The 17750-nt window shown below is 49.6% G+C and overlaps 1 protein-coding gene across 1 annotated transcript in view; it reads left to right on the forward strand.

Annotated features, from left to right (window-relative positions):
• The window catches only part of LOC144157918 (uncharacterized), an 81692-nt gene that overhangs the window by 31738 nt on the left and 32204 nt on the right, over nt 1–17750 (forward strand). The window contains exon 5 of the mRNA XM_077688637.1: nt 13053–13148. Within this exon, the coding sequence (XP_077544763.1) occupies nt 13053–13148 (96 nt within the window). The remainder of the gene's footprint in view (nt 1–13052; nt 13149–17750) is intronic.

A 17750-nucleotide genomic window follows, 5' to 3' on the forward strand; every position in this document is an offset into this window, starting at 1 on the left:
AGCTGAAGTTGTAGATTCTGCGCGTTTGTTCACAAGAAATAGATAAAGCAAGCAATCGTGAAGCGTTTTCTGCCTTCGGAAACAGTCCGCGCACACGCCGGCCGCGCCTGCCAGCTCGGCACACTCAGCGGCTCGAACCGGCGCAGACCACGGTAGCAACCGCGCTTGTCGCTGCTCTTCTGAATCAATCTGATCGCTAAAAAGTTCTACATGCGAGAAAGTAGGTCTTAGTGTAGTGAAAAATTGTGCTAGGGATTGTTGTCAGGGCTTATTTTAAAAGCGGCGATCAGATATATCTGCCGGGATGCAAGCCTACGCTGACCGGTCGCCGCGGCGCGCGGTGCGCCGAGCGGCCGAAAGATGGCGATACCTGCGCGGAAGCATCGAAACAGGCTACGCAGGTGTCTTGATCACCGATCGCTCAAACGGCAGTTATAACCTAAATAGAGTTCCACATGCGAGAAAGGGGATGATAGTGTAGTGAAAAGTTCTGTTGCGGATTGTCATTCTCAGTTGCACAGATAGCAGCGATCAACTATCCGCCAGGATGCTAAACCCATCGGCATGCTAGTTCCCATCACCCGAGCCGACGCGAGCGACGCAAACCGCCGTAGCCGATCGCGTGCGGCCGACGGGAAGCGATAGAAGCCGACACCGTTCCCTTTTCGGCACTCCGAGTTACAGCGGAACGCAGCACAAGTTGTGGGCATTGTTCCGCGCACAACGAGCACACACAAAAAATCAAACGATGTAAATACAACCACGACCCCTTCCCGCTTGTGCGGGAGCTGTGGGGAATGTCGTCTGCTGCCCCTACTGGACTGCTTAGGGACTTGGCCGCTAGGGGATTGCGCATGCGCAGTGGGGTTGTGAAAGAGGCGGATTGCCGCACATTTCGCGGCGCCGTAAGCCGGGATCATTTTTTGCCCTATTTTGCTTGTTTTTTGCGACAAAAACAGCCGCCATTTTCAAGCTGTTACGTAGCATTACGTCAGTTTTACGCAGGCTGAAGTTGCCAATGCATGACGTAGTCGTTCCCGCGAACTGTTTAAATTACGTCACGCCTTATCAGCCAATCACAGAGGGGGTGTGTATTACAAGCAGTATTGTTGTTGAATAGCAAAGACAGGCTTACGTTGTCATTTCCGCTGCATTTAGTCTGGTTTTTCATTGCCGGCCAAGAATTATGCGCCTTTAATAACGAGAAATAAGGCAAACTTTAGAACTGGTGTCCGTAAACGACATGCAACGTCAAAATGACGACAGCACACACAACCGCTTTGTCAACCGGAAGCACGTGACCAAAGTTGAAAGCCAATCAGAAAAGACTTCCGGAAAATTGCCTGAATTGCCGGTAATTTGTGCAGTCGACAATAGGGCCCCTAGACACCATTCCGAAGATATGCAGCGAGAAAAATAACATTCCCCGACGGCTGAAACAAAAATGATAACACCCGCAGAATAGCGCGATAATATCAGAGTTTAATGGGAAAAATTCAATTATTGAAACAGAGCTACCTGACAATTACATGGGCCGATAACTCGTGATGTGCGCCCGATGCAGCCAACAGCGTAAACAAAACGCTGAACACATGACGAAGGCGCGCAAACAGCGCAGAAAGCTCGTCATGAGCGCCGTTATCTGTTACAATGCGCGGGCTTGCCCGATCGTCCGCTCTAATCGGACGCAACGAACGCAATTCCGTGATTTCATTCAATTGCCGCCGTGGACAACAGAAAACATCAAGCGAAGCAACCAGTCAGGTAACCAAAATCCCTTTCGAATGCTGCAATTTCAAATTGAAAAGCCCCCAGCGAAAAGATACATGCAATGAAAACACGGAAACCGTTACGGTAATATACTCACCGAGTTCGCTTTCACTGGCGCCGGGGCGAACTTGATGCTGGTCGTAGAACATGCGAACTTGATGCTGGTCGTAGAAAAACGGGCCGTGTAGAGCTGCCAGTCACAAACAAGCTCGCCGCAGCCTGCGCGACTCACGCCGACAAACAAGTCTTGTAACAGGGATCCTCGCTTCATCGTAGGGGCATCACAGTGGTAAAAAGGCTCGAGCGGCGCGAAAACGCGGCCACCGGGCCTGCAGGCGCCGCCATTTCTCTATATCCCGTCATGCAACGGAGAAATCACCGGTCGCCTTGCGAGACGGCGCGACAAGCATCTCTTATAGGTTACCGGGCGTTTCATAGGTTACAACGTAAAAGTTAGATGCCAGATTTTGTTGAAGTAACCTTTAAATCGGGGACGTAACCCTTACGCCGCTTTTAACTTCACTCCTGTAACCCTTGAAATGGACTGGGATAAAGAAAATATAAAGTTAGTTTCATTGTAACCTTTGTGCTATAGGTTACTTTCGTTTAGAAGTTACATTATGGGTTCCCATGATTAGATTGTAGGGAAGCTGAGTTCAGGCACTTATCCGCTATGTGGCGAGCGCCGGCGGACATCTCGCCCTACGTCAATGCTCGCGTGTCGCCAGCGAGTCGCGAACGCTGCACCCACTTCTACGACGTGTGTCTGTCAGCTTGCCGGTTGTCTTTCAAGAGCCGTTTCGCTCCCACCTAGCCGCGACGGAGCGCAAGTTCTGGGGCGCACTGAGGATCTCGGGCAATGGGTCGCTCGCTTCATACTTGCTGCATTTTTCCAATGATAGCTGACCGAGGCGGAACTGAAATAGTGTAAGAACGTATTAATTGTCGGGTAGACAAATAGCGAACAGAAAAACGATATTTTCGGATGGTGCAGGTATTATTTTACTGATATTTGTCTCTCTGGAGGATATAGGAAAGAAAAGATTGCGTGCACTTTTTTTGGTCAGGCGCTCACTTCTACATTACTTTCCAAAAATATACCGTGGTTGTAAATTTCCGAAGATTATACAGAACAAAAGGATAAGCAGTTGAGAGTCCCGCCACGCTGTCCGGGCGCTTCTACAGTGCAGTCATCAATTTCAGAAGTGCGTACCAATGCGGAGTGGAACAGCGGGGACGACACAAGACCGAAATGCGGAAGGAACAGAGGTGGGATGCTCCACTCAGAAAATTTCGGGGCCCGTGATCCAAGTAGATAATTGCGCAAAGCCGGAATCAGCCTGCGGCAGCACAAGGGATTTCGCTCCCTAGTGAAGGCGTTTTTTTTTTGTTTTATCATCGACAGACCAAGACAGACACGCATGGTGAAAAATAAGAAGGCGTAAGAGCGCCGCCTGGGGAACGCTAAACAAACTTTCAACTATTTTGCACAGTTTCCGAGAAGCGGCGCAGGCCCGCGAACATGAGATTAACCCTATGGACATGACAGCACACATTTTTTCGCTCACGCGTTAGGGGATGATTATACAAGCTGTGTTGGCTTGATTATTATGCTTATTGCTACTTAAATGACACACACATGGTATATGCATTATGTACAGTGCTCACGGATTGAAACGCGACACTGCGAGCGCTTGGCTGCTGGCACATGCAGCGCCGCCCGTTGACGCCCGTGGAAGCGAGGTGTGGCATTGTGGTATACCCCGAGGGTGACAGCGGTTTGACCATTCCTCCATGCTGCTTCTGGTTGCCAATGAACGGAAGTGTGGTTCCCCGCCGCCACAGCGGGGCACTGTAACACCGGAGCGCTGGAGCGTGTTTGTGCGCCGGCGGTAGTCGCGCGGCAGTGCGCGCAGCAAATTTCGCGACATCGTCTGCTCGCGCCCTCTCGTTACGCGGGCCCTTCCGATGCGGCACGGATAATGCGATGAAAGCCACAGTCATGCTCATGTGAACAAAACGAACGTCTGCACGATGGAACACCAAAATTTATTCCAGGATGTAAACTAACAAAAAGGAAACACGCATTTGCTGGCACGTTCGTGTGTAGTACTACGTCGGCACTCCTCTCGCGGCCACGACGGCAGCCACACTGCTGCATATTCACTAACCTCCTGGAGGAGAGGTGTGTGATGGTGCTTGACTTGCCGCCGCAAGGTGCGGGCATGAACATCAATTACAACGTGGGGGGGGAATAAAGGAAGCCCTTTCTCGCCTTCCACCGCAACGGTGTTCCGCGGACGACTACGACAGTCTGCCCCGCAGAATGGCTGCTGTCGTGGCCGCGAGAGGAGAGCCGACGAAGTACTTAAAGGAGCCATGAAGAGAAAACACAAGTTTGGTTCATTCAAAAGATTGTCTCGTTAGAATCATACTGACAGCACTTTTAACGTAAACTTCGCTCAAATAAGCTACATAATTAGGAAAAACGGGAATGGTCATGCGACCCACCAGCTCATTTCCCGCAACAGAACCTATGATGTCACATGAGCTAAGCTCTGCGATTGGCGGAGGCTGGCAGGAGCAGACGCAAATTAGGTAGAGCTTACAAACTAGACGAACGAGCGATTTGCGCTTAAATTTAGGGCACATTCTTTACAAAGCAATAAGAATGATGGGACAAACAGTGGAAGTTACGAAAGCACATGTAAACATAGAAGTACTGATGCGTTCTGCTGTTCGTACTGCGCACAGCATGCTTGGTTGAGCTGCACAGCACTACGGGGCTTGGGGTTGTCTCAGACGACACTGGCCGATTGACGCAAGCAACGGTGTCTTACGTGACCCCATTTGTCGAGCGAGCACTGTTTCAGGGAACGAATATTTTTTTCCCAGAACAAAAACAAGCCAGGTTTAAATGCGGGCAAAAACAAACCAAACGCTTGCCACGGTATGGTGGCGCCATCTAGGTTACGGAACGTAAAGAAACGCGGGATCAAACCAACACCACTGTACAGGGTGGAGACAACCTTTGAACGGTCCCGTGCCGCCGCAATTGGGCCAACGGGCTCAACGCGTTATTCTTTTCGTTTCCCATGAGACCTAGCAACGCGAAACAGACAATATGATTCAAACTTCTTCAGTAAACCGCGTTGCGGCGATAATTTTAGCGCGGTTTTGACACAATGACTTGCTTCGGCGGCGAGCGAGCAACCGAAAATGGCGGCGCCAGAGTATACGTGTCTCTACCCTGCGTGAATGAAGGTACTCTGGGCTGCAGAGCGGTCGGTTCCTGTGATGTCATCAGGGCTCGCAAGCTTGGACGTTCCCTGTCTTCCCTATAGGCGGCGTAAAAATCGACGCCCCACGTGACCAACCTTGACCAACCTAAAGCGCTGTTTTCGACCATCAAGCCCACCAGACGGCGCAGGCAAAATGTTACTTTTGGTATAGAATACAAAACATTCATTCCGTGACTCAAAGAGCCCACACAGTTCGCTTACAATGTGTTATTTAAAAATACTATTAACAAGTTCCGCATCAAACATCTGTTGAGCAAAAATGTACGCAACTTTTTACGAACAGCCGACTGGTGCACCACCTTGTTTCTGAATTCGCAACCACAAAGCCGCCAATTCAAATTGAAACCGCTGCAACGGCCGACCGTTTCAATGTGCGCGGAGCACCGGTTTCGTGACTGTTATTGCTGTTATGTGCTTTTGCGTCCATCAGTTGTTGAGAGGACTGGCAAAACACGAGAATTGAGTGCTTGTGGAATGACAAATGTGGGAAATTCCGCATCGGAAGGCAGCTGTCGAGGCCAGAATATTCGATTCTTCAAACAGAAGGTGAGTGTTATGCACTCCGCTAGAAAGACGGTGCAAAGGAAACCGTTGTCGCCGTCAATACTTCATTTGTGCCCTTCGTTCGAAATCTTAGCGCAAGTGAACGAGTTGTTATGGCAAAAAAAAATGTTGTCACGAAAGCGACGTACAATTGCAGCGATCGAAATGAAATGATGTCCTGGCCTCTGTAAACTTGCGGATGTCAATAAACGATTTGTTCTCACTTGCTGCTCACTGTGGTCTGTGCCAGTCGAGGCCATCTGGTCACCTGGCGTAACATCACTTCACTAGCGCGGCGCAAGTAAACACGCGACCAGCGTGCCAGCCAGGAGCCAGCAGGAGCAGCCACGGCCGGACTCGACGCCCCTTTCGCGCGCGGGAGGAGGAGAGTCGAGTCCGGCCGTGGAGCAACGAACCGGCGGCCGCCGTGCGAGGGCAGCCATGTTATTAAGGAGCTCAAGCGGCCTGTGCAAAAAGCATCCGCCATGTTTACAAAGCCGTGTTTACAGCGCCATCAAGCGGGCGTACTGGGTAGTTCACGACGCCGCCACTACGCTTTTTCTGGCACTACAGGCAAAGCTAGACCTTTGCTTCTCTAAAATCCTCCCTGTTCTGTGATGTCATTTAGGACCACGAAAACGCACGATTGAGCGGGAAAATCTAAATGTTAACCTAAATTGTTTAATTTCTCAGTGAATAAAGCACCGTTGGTATCCGGACAAGCGCTGGGGGCACTATAAAACACGAAATCTTTCGAATAAAACCAACTTGCATTTTCTCTTCATGGCTCCTTTAATGTCCCGCACTACACGCGAACGTTATTGCTAATGCGTCTTTCCTTTTTGTTAGTTTAAATCCTGGAACAAAGTTTGCTGTTCCATCGTGCAGACGTTCGTTTTATTCAGATGAGCGTGACCGTGCCTTATAGGCGCATTATCTGAGCCGCATCGGAAGGGCCTGCCTAACAACAGCGCGCGAGCAGACGATGTAACGAAATTGGCTGCGCGCACCGCCGGGCGACTACCGTCGGCGCAGAAACGCGATCCAGCGCTCCTAAGGGACCTTAAGCGCTCCGGGCTTACAGCGCCCCGCTGTCGCTGCATGTGGGGAACCACACTCCCGCTCATTGGCCACCGGAAGCAGTAAGCTTACGGTCAAACCACCCTCACACTCGCGGTATACCACAATGCAACACCTCGCTTCCACGGGCGTCCACGGACGGCGCTGCATCTGCCGGCGGCCACGCGCTCGCAGTGTCGCGTTTCAATCCGTGAGCACTGTACACTGTACATGTATATTTATCAAGCGGCTCCGGCGCAGCGTCACGAATCGCCCCAGAGCTAAGCTGCACTCTAAGTTTCTCCCTTAAAGGAGCACTGACACCAATTTTCGGCGTTAATATTATGGCACAGTTCGCTTCCTTCACTCAACAGAATACCCTGGGTGAAATATGAGCGCCCTGCGACGCGAAGAACGTAGTTTAATTGGATCTCATTTATCGCGCCGACCGAGCAGCGCTCGGAGCGGCACTCAGCAAATGGACATCAGCGTGACATCATCCAGGGAGAGCCAAAAGAAGTGACGCGGCAGCGCTCGTCAAAAGCTCGTGACGTCACTTCATGCGCGCGGTCCCATGAGCGGCGAGCGGGCGCAACACCCTCTCAAGCGGGCGCCGGTGACGTCCGCACAAAGCGGTGAGGCCAGGCAGGGAGTCTGTCATATGCGTCGTTCGGGATGAAAGCGCGGGAATTTGAAACAAATGATTTTCAGGCCGTTCAATGTAATTAACTATCGTGCGCTAAAGCATTTGAAGTGCTGTTTCAGGTTGGCGAGGCCATTAAGCATCGATAAAAGCAATAAAAGTGTAACATAAAATGTTCGTGTCAGTGCTCCTTTCAGGGTGAAACAGGAGTGTATCATATATTGCTCCCTATAGAAATATCCTCCCTTTATTAGGAGGAGCGCGTTTCTCCCCCTAGGAATGGAGGAAGATTTCCCCTTTCGTGAGCTAATGGAGGAGCGTTCCTCCCCTGGCTGCGCTACACGAGCAATGCATGTTATGCAAGAAAGGCCTAGCGAGCTGATCAGTTTGAGGATCGAGGAAGTACAAATAGGTAGATACTGTGGTTGTGTGCGCTTAAAATGCGCTAAAGTAGCCAAAACATTAACTACCGCGCACCAGAACTGCGGTTAGCAAGCCATGACGCCAATCGTATATGCGCGACTTGCATCCGTCCCGCTAAGCGCTCCGTCTACGCGTTTAGCGCGAACGCGCCGCTGTAAACAGAGCAGAAGCCATAACGATTGCATCCACCTTTGCTACCTTTAATTTCGCAAACGCTTGTAATCCTGCCGTTCACCGACTCACGAGATCACAAACATCCAATGCGGCCGTTAGAGAACGACTTGTTGTTTGTCACCGTATACCTTGCTACAACCGAAAAAAATCGCGCCAATCCACCCCGTGAATGTGGTTGGAAAGCAAAGCTGTAAACGGCACCCAAACGATTACCCATGCGACGTCACTTAAATGCACTCACATCGCTCTACAAATAGCAAAACGAGAGAGAAGTGAAATGCGCTTAACCACACCATTTATTACTTCAAAGAGATATTCTTGTTAAGGTTAAATCAATGCATGAAGCATGAACGGTGTTTGGTTGAGCTGTATTGGTGTAGCACAAGAGTGGAAACTTTTTTTTTATAAAATTAAAGTAAGCTCCAACCCGGTGCTAGACGATCTGTCTTCTCCGTCTCTGTGCCGCGGACGGAGGCTACGAGATTTGCGGCAGAGAACGAGGAGGAGAAAAAAAAATACTTCTGTTCAGATTTCTGAACGGCCCAGAGTGCAGCCCTGGGGTGTGATTCCTTCTTCTGTGGGGCCCATATGCGGTCCGCGTGGCCTGTGTTCTGTCCACCCGCTGAAGCTGTGTAGGTAGAGAGGGCCTGGACAGCAGCATCTCCCATTGCTCTTGCTGGGTAGTTGGCGGAAAGAGAGGAGGGTGCTCAGGGCTAAAGTCGCACACCCCGATTACGGGGCGGAGTGTTCCTACTTCTGAGCAAAATTTACATTCAGCGTCGTAGCGATTCGGATACATTAAGTGAAGACGCGTAGGCTGTGGGAAGGAGCCCGGTTTGTATGAGCCGTACGGTAGTTGTTCTCTGGAAAGATCAGGGTAAGGCGAAGGTACGGTCTGTCGCAGAAGGCGATAATGGTGGGTTATCTCCCTGAACGTGACAAGCGGGTGACTGTCCTCGTGCAGTTCCGTAGCACGGGAGGTAAAAGCGCAGGCTTGTTGGTTGGGTGTATTTGTTGCCCTCCATTGAAGCGTGAGGGGGTGTTCAGATGAGCTTAGTGGAACCGTTTGAGGAGTGTTTTTTTAGCCCGCGTAGTGCAGGTCAGGACACCCAACCCTACTGGCAATTCCAGTAGGGTTGCTGGGAATCGATGACTACCCTCCAAACCCCTGGTTAAGCGAGAGCCAAGGTGATGGCTGCCTCTTCTGCTGCCGTCATTTCTTGGGTCTTTAGCGAGGTACACGCAAGGAGGTTGGTTCTAGAGGTAGCCACGATGATGGCGTATTGCTGCCCTCGATGTTTCGAGGCGTCTGTGTATATAACTGGATGATCCCCACCGAGGGTGGTGTTTAGCGCTTGAGCCCGTGCTTTTCGGTTACCCTCGTCATGTGAGGGGTTCATATTTCTAAGCAAAGGGAGCATCTTTAGTTTTAGTTGCCAAGAGTCTGGGAGTCCGTCAAGCGGAGTGACATTCTGGGCTGCCCAGCCAATCTGGTGAAGCATGCGGTTACCCATCGCAGTTCTGAGTCGGACCTTCTGGTTAAAAGATGGCCTTCTATCAGCTCTTCCACCGTGTTGTGGAGCCCCGTGCTAAGCAGCCTCTGTGTGTACGCACTCATGAGAAGACCAATGGCCTGCTCGACTGCCTTTCTAGTCATTATATAAAGCATCTCTATGTCTTCCTTGTCGAGAAGAAGACAGGGGGTTGACGTAAGTAACTCTCGAGAGGACAAAAGCTTCAGTTAATCGAAAGGTACCGGATTCCTTTAGGCCTCGCTCCTTGGTGGCAACTCGCCTGATCCTGTGTATTATTTTATTAATGCTGTTTTTGAGGCGCTGCAAGGAGACCTCACTTTTGGTGTAAGCCTCGAGATGTAGGCCCAGGATTTTGATGCTGGGGCTTGGAGTGATGGCGTGGCCATCAAGGAGTATTTGAATATATTCCTTGGTTTGGATTGAGGCCGGACGACAAGGAGCTGTGATTGTTTACGTTAACGCTGGAGGCCACAGGCTTTAGCACATTGGCGTACTAGAAGTGAGATGCCATGCATTGGTGTGAGCTTACTTTAATTTTTGCAACTCTTAGCACATGAGCAAGGTGCGCACAGGGCCGCTAGACGAGCGTGAGTGGTCGCGTGACACTTTCACGTGGCATTCAGCGAGAACGCAGGGGGTAAACCCGTAGATGTGCTTGATGAGTACACCACCTGTCTTTCCGGTCTTCGCGTGAGCTCGTAGCTAAATCGGTAGGACAACGGGCTCTCGCTTTGTTAGTCTATTAGTTGCAGGTTCGAATCCCGGCGGAGCCAGTGAATTCTTTTATTTGTTCGCTGGAGTTTTCTGGTGACACCAACGGTCGCGAAAGAACCCTTGGGGGGTAGAGGTAAAAAGCTTTGCTTTAAAATCAAAACCTAGATCATCTGCAATCGTGCACCTCAGCTCAAAGGCGGCGCAGGCGGCACAAAAAACGGATCCGCCGCATCCGTCGGAGCAAAGAGATGACCCTGCTCGCCATCTAGCGAGCTCGAATCGTAAACGTTTAAAAATGACTGATAGATGACGCAAAAAAACAGTAGGGGATGCGGAGGGGTAGCTACTAAGCATCGCATCACTATCAGTGGGCGCTTACATCAAGACTAACGTATGGCTAACGTATATATAGCAACATTACAGAAGCCGCACGCTGGCGGGCACAAATTGGGAAGAAACATAGCACAACACAGCAATATACACTCCATTCAAGGCATTGTCAACGCACACTACGTGCAATAGACAACAGCGCAAGCATAATACACGCATTGCACAACACATAGTACACTTTTCACGTTTCCGCAAAGCACAAAGCACAACTAACCTTAAACGGCCGCAAAGTATTTATAACACTGATTGCAGAGCGTGCAGGCAGGAACAATGAGCTTGTAGTTTGTTTCGAATAACACACAGCAATGGGTGAGCCTCAGCTATGTTTTGTTGTTCGTTAAATGTACCTCATCTAATTGCAACCTTTTATTAGTTTCAGGTTTTGTAAGAAGTAGTAGAATAGCTAAAAGAAGAAAAAAAACGTGTTACGAAACAGTACGGCAGTATATGTTTGAGTGATGACATTGCCATTGCTCTTTTAGCGAAGAGCGCACCGCTGGTATGGCAACCATTCGGAGACGCCAGCCGAAATGCTACCAGGGTTACCAAAGTGCAGTGCGATGATACTAAACTGCCCATTTCTTCACGAAATGGACAGTTTAGTATAAGCACTGTCTTCGTTTACTCTTGGGAGTGAGTAGAAAGGCTCCACAAATGCGGTGGTAACGTTGAACTGGGCGCAGGCGAGTCGTACCCAGCCAGTACCCAGCAAGCATGCAGCGGCTACCACGGAATGTGCGCGAAACACATGGCTGGATAAGCATGCGTTTGCGTGGCGAGCACATGGTGATAAAAAAAACTGAGAGGACAAGGAAGCTCCACATGGCACGGGCGATGTTGCGCAGAATAATCGCGTACGCCCGACCGGCGAAAGCCGTTGTGCAACGAAGAACGGTTTCGTTATCGGCGTCGGCGCCGACGGCAGGTCGCAGACGACAGGGGAGAATGTATGCTCTTCGCACGGCCTCCGCGATCGGCTGCCGGCGGCAGCCGGCAGCCGATCGGCAGCCGATCGCGGAGGCCGTGCTCTTCGTGTCCGTGTTCCGTAGAGGCCGTACAGAGGGCGCTACGTGTAATAAGCTAAAGGGAGAAACTCGCTGGGCTGGGGGAGAAAACTCGCAATCTTTCTTCTTTTTTCTACCCTTCTTTCTAAGAGTGTGGTTCCACAGGCGCACTCCGGTGTTGCTGCGACGCACGAGCCATCAGTTCCACACCCGGCCACCCTTCGCATGATCATCAAGTGGACCGGGCCGCCACGTGCGGAACGGAGGTCAGCGAAGACGCTTGGCGCGTGGGGTGTGTGAGAGACGCCGGGCCGCGAGCAACGTTCTGTGCTCCGTGTGACGTCCCTGCTCCTCGCGCATGCGCAGCATGGCTCTCCAGGAGCCACGCGAAACTGCTCAACCTCGGCCAGTGTAGCTCATGCTACAAAACCTTTTTATCCTAGGAAAACGTGTGTTCGGCATATCTCTGTTTACTATTTACTGAACGCCACGATTTCTTCACACCAGGGAGTTAGTGGTGGTACAAAATCGAACAACGTGTTTCTGGCACTCATAAACAAGCATGTAAGCTCTAGGATGGGCCCAATGAAAGCGCTTATTGAAAACATAACCTGACCTTAATTACCAGAAAATTTTAAGAATTCCCATATGCAGCACATTGCGACCTACTCCGCATGCGCTTCGTACTTTGTAATAATGAGTATGCTATATGTCTGGCCCAAAAAGCCAGGTTCACAACATATTCCGACAGGCGACGCTTGCCCTTTGCAGGCTGTAATTCTAGGTATTGCAATTACGTGTAGGGCGAATTCGAGGCCACCGGCTTCAAAGGCTTAAAGTAGGGAACACTTGTTTCAACTTGCCCCTGCGGTTTTTGGGAAATTGTCCAGGATTGGACTGTATTGTAAAATTGTAACGGTGGCTATACTCAGGCGGCCGTCGCCGCGCTTTCCATTCCGTGTCAGGTCAACCGAGCGCGGTGGCTTGCGATAGCCGCACACTATATACGAGTTACGAAAAACGAAGATAGGTTTTATGTTGTCGAACGGGAGAATAAATGTTGGGCGGTAAACACGAGAATATTGAAAAGCGCATGCTGACTGGATGACTATCCTCTATCTCACAAGCTGGTTGAAGCTGGGTGATAGCAACTAAGCGTGCAGCACCGCTGTCCCTGCGCAGCGCCATATAGTGCTCTCATTTCACGCTCTATTCCTTGATTCTATCACTAAATTGGCCATTGTTTTGTAGTATGATGTAGTTTATGGCCCACAAGGAGGCCTGAATATTGGTTGTTTTAAGGTCTTTGGCTTTAGTACGCAATTCGGTTTTTACTTTCCTGGGAAAAAAAAAAGTGCCTAGCCCGACACTTGTTTTACCGACTGCCTACCCGCTTTGCTTTTTCTTCACTAGCTTCTGCGTGAAGGGGCACATGATTAAACCGTGGACGAGCGCCCTCCGCAAGCTAACGAGTAATGCCGCTGCTTTCTTGCAGGGCAGCGTCTCCCTGCGCACTGTGCTCCTGTTGTCCGTGTTTGCGGCCGTGGACATAGCAGCCAGCACGGGCTTCGTGCTGCTACGAGTCATCATGGTGAGTTGGGGCTGATTATCTGTTTCGAGCTGTGACTTAGTTAAAGGAAACCTAACACTTTATTGAACTTTTTTTTTGAAATCTTAAATGCTTGCAGAACGTAGACACCCAACACACCCAGTACTTAGATTAGGGGGTCGCAAAGTACCTCAGCCAAAAATTACTGCTCTGTGCTCATCAGATAACTTGGATACTCGCTCAAAAAAAATGACAGCATCTCGACTCCGTGGATGATGGCGAGGGGGCGGAGTACGGGGACTCGAAATGACATCCAAGTCGCACCCCGAGTGAGATCCGATTTGCGCCCGGCCGTCATTCGTTTTGACCTGTGAGTTGCACATTGATTATTCCCTAAATGAAACTGCAACTCACGGCTGAAATCGAATTTCGCTTGATTTTCGCCTGGTGGTGGTGTGCGCACGGATGGACGCGGACGGACATTGGGAGGTCATAAGGTACTCCTCAAAAACAGATCTCAAAAACAGACCTCAAATTTCAGATCTCAAAAACATTACTCGCCGTGCAAAACTCAAAGGAGTGTTCAACGGTGCTCAATTGGATAATTATGCTTTCAACTGAGAGCTCACAGGAACTCCTTAGGTGTGCTCGGATTTTTCGTGTCCTTAATTATTGCGATGCACGCACTGGTTGATTGTAGGGTTTAACGCGCCGACGCAACGCAGGCGATGAGGCGCGCCGTAGTGGAGGGCTCCGGATTAATTTTGACCACCTGGGGATCTTTAACGTGCGCCGAAATCTCGTACACACGGGTGTTTTTGCTTTTCGCCTCCATCAGAAAGCGATGCACGCACTATCACTATGAAACAATTCTCAATCACGTGGGTTCAGGAGCCGCTTCGCTACACCTGATGCCAACGCCGTATCTTCGGCTTAATTGGCCAATTAAGGCTTTCGCATTAAGAAAGTGGTCACGAGAGCAGCAGCTGCAACACAAATCTGCGACACCAGTTGCTCGAAAGAGGAAGTCCCTCCTTGACCGTTATTCTTACCGACGTAGCTGATTGGCAGCCTCCTGTAAAGGATGCTTCACTGCAATCATATTCATAGTGAAAGAAAGTCAACCATACTGCCAAAAATAGGATTGGGTCCTACAGGGTGTTTCAGTGAACACTTTCAAAAATTCCTGAAGGTAGGCTTTTCAAGAAAAATAGAAATTCTCTTAAGGAACAAGCTATCAGGTTCGGCGGACGTCGGCAGTTATGAGAAACATGCGAATTACATAGTTAATTAACTAAAACTCTCTAATGAACTTTTTAATTAGCGAAGTTTGGCGGTTATTGCCAATGGCGAGTTTGTAGCCACGCAGACGACGATAACAGACCAGTTTTTAAAGCAAAGAAAAATGCACTCTGTAGAGCCCTGAAGCCCGCAAAAATCAAGTTTTTTTTCCCCATGAAACCGAAACGCAGCGCACATGGTGCGCCAGAAGTCTAGTGCAAACGCAACATCCGCTGATGACGTGTTGGTGTGACTGTGTCGCCCAATTCAAAAAGGCTCTGGTGATTCCCCACGCTAGGGAATCAGCTGATATCAACTCCATCGCCTCTTGTATTTTTTCAATGATCAACGATCACCTTATACCACGGCTAGCGTTATCTTTTGTTTCGTTGGTAGGCGCAAGAAAGAGGCTAGCCATTGCCCACATCACGGTCGCCCCTTTCGGGAGTCCTAGTGGGCGTTGGCGACAGTTTTGCTTTTCTTTTTTTATTGTCTCAACCACATCTGACGCGCCCACCAGACGTGCAAGATGTGAAACGTCACCATCCGTTCCTTTTTTTTTTGTTAGGTTTAGTTGCTGTTCGTTTATAATCGCTGCGTGTTAGAAAGCGCATCAGACAAAGGAAAGGTTTGTTTGCTGGGCGAGGAGGGCTTTCGCGGCTGGGGCTGCTTGCTGAGGCTTCCTAGCTAGGGAAAATTGCACTTACATTTCGAATTGGCCGCCATATATTCATTGAAACACGTCACCAGCCGACGTTGCGTTCGCTCACGACTTTTAGCGCTCCTTCAGCGCCGAGTTTCGTTGCAGGTTTCCTCACGCTACAGGGCTTTAAACACCGACTTTTTCGTTGTTTTAAAAACCTATATGAAATCGCCTTCTCTGGGGCGACAAAATCACCATTGACAACAACCACCAAACTCCGCTAATTAAGAAGTTCATTAGTAGAGTTTAATTACCCACCTAACTAATGTGCACACCCTTGATACTATCTGGCGTCGGCCGCAGCTAGCAATCTCCTTCTCAAGAGGGTTTCTTTTTTTCTCGAAGAGCCTATTATTAAGAATTTTTGAAAGTGTTCGCTGAAACACCCTGTATAAAAACCAGATGCAATGCTTATAGGATCATTGTAACACGGAACCTGGTAGATGTCGCGTTGTTTTTAAACATAAAATTCGTAATGACACACATCTGTCGGTGGTGCTGGCCACGAAGTTGAAGGTAAACCATGGACGAGCTCAACGACAGCGTGTCAACAGAAACGAGATGTGGTGTCTGTGTAGTTGAAGACGTCAGGTCGTCATGAATACGAACTTCGATGAAACGTAAACGAAAGGTTATATAGAAACATCGTTTTCGAACCTTCCAATTGTGGTTTGATCTGATGAAAATCTCATCTTTACGAGGCGCTCGACGACGGCCGCCCCAAGATCACTAACCAAGAACGGCAGAATATTGACAACCATAGCGTATAATCACTTTGATTATTACCCTAGCCTTTTTTTTTCAGTTAGCACCACCGAGCTCTGTGCCTCTTAGTTGTTGATTGACAAGACGGGGATATCTTGTGACAAAGGATTACACTTTGGCGTTGGGAGTTCCTGAAGGAACACTCCGAACACTGATAATAAAACAAGTTGCGAATACCAAATTCTTGCCGTGGCTCTGGGTCTGAAATGGGAAGCGAGCGCGGCGAAAACAACGGACTTGACAACAACGTCGGGATAAACGCGTGTAGAATAGCAAGTCACCGCCGCTCTTCTGAGCAAGCTGATGGTTCACTCGGCCGCACCACATTTTACCACAGAATACTATGTGTGCCATGGCTGTTAAAGGCAATTTCTCCCTGCATACATCTCGACCCATCGCCATCATCGCACTCCGAACACACTAGGGGCGAGGATAGGGAATCATGAACGGAGATTCCGATCCGGGTACTCACGAAGGGCACTGACGAGTGTATCATTGTTCCATTGCACATTACTGGGCATCCAAGTTGCACCATGTTCTTAAGAGCTCCCGCGTCTAAAGTAGCTTCCAGTAGAAGCGTATGTGGGTACACTAAAGGAGGAACTGCACATGGGAAACGAAGCTGGGGTGTTTTTGTAGCGTAAGCTACACTGGCCGAAGTTGAGCAGTTTCGCGTGGGCCGTGAAGGGCCGTTCTGCGCAAGCGCGAGAAGCATTGGATTGGTGTGGATCGGGTCGGATTGGATTGGATTGGATTGGATGGGCTTGGATAGGATTGGCTTGCATTGGATTGGCTTGCATTGGATTAAATTGGATTGTGTTGGATTGAAATCCAATCCAATTGGAGTACGGGGGCCCTATTGCACAAATTGCCGGTACTAATTGCCGGAAATTCGCCCATATTTTTTTTTGCCTAAGCACGACGTAAGCAATCAGTGACGTGCTGCACCTATAGCTATGACGACATGCAGTGTAATTTGACGAGTCACTCGTAAAGATCGCTACCAGGGTATCAAATATTGTGCAAGAAAGATATAAAAACACTTGGCATGTACTATAAAAATTAAGACGGTAGCTGAGCCTGACAAGAAAAACATTTCTGGAGGTCAAATTTGGCGTCAACACCACAAGGCGATCGAGTAACGTTGATCCAAAAGTGTGCGAAAGGCGGATGTCGAGCTAAAGAACATCACACAATTTTTAAAGCAAAGCTTTTTACCTCCACCCCCCAAGGGTTCTTTCGCGACCGTTGGTGTCACCAGAAAACTCCAGCGAACAAATAAAAGAATATCCTGGCACCGCCGGGAATCGAACCTGGAACTAATAGACTAACAAAGCGAGAGCCCGCTGTCTTACCGATTCAGCTACGAGCCCACGCGAACACGGGAAGACAAATGGTGTACTCACCAAGCACATCTACGGGTTTACCCCCTGCCTTCTCGCTGAATGATACGCGAAAGCGTCACACGACCACTCACGCCCGTCTAGCGGCCCTGTGCGCACCTTGCTCATGTGCTAAGAGTTACAAAACTTAAAGGAAGCTCACACCAATGCATGGCATCTCACTTCTAGTACGCCACTGTGCTAAACGCTGTTGCCTCCAGTGTTCACGTAAAAAATCACAGCTCCTTGTCGTCCGCCCTCACGCCAAATCAAGGAATACATTCAAATACTCCTTGATGGGCAGGCCATCACTCCAAGCCTCAGCCTCAAGATCCTGGGCCTACATCTCGAGGCTGTCACCAAGAGTGACGTCTCCTTGCAGCGCCTCAAAAACAGCATTAATCAAATCACACACATGATCAGGCTAGTTGCCACCAAGAAGCCAGGCCTAAAGGAATCCGGTACCTTTCGATTAATTGAAGCTTTTGTCCTCTCGAGAGTCACTTACGTCAA

The sequence above is a fragment of the Haemaphysalis longicornis genome, unplaced genomic scaffold (assembly GCF_048455015.1).
Source record: "Haemaphysalis longicornis isolate Haplotype H1 unplaced genomic scaffold, Haemaphysalis longicornis Haplotype H1 scaffold_1, whole genome shotgun sequence".
Classification (NCBI taxonomy): Eukaryota; Metazoa; Arthropoda; class Arachnida; order Ixodida; family Ixodidae; genus Haemaphysalis; species Haemaphysalis longicornis.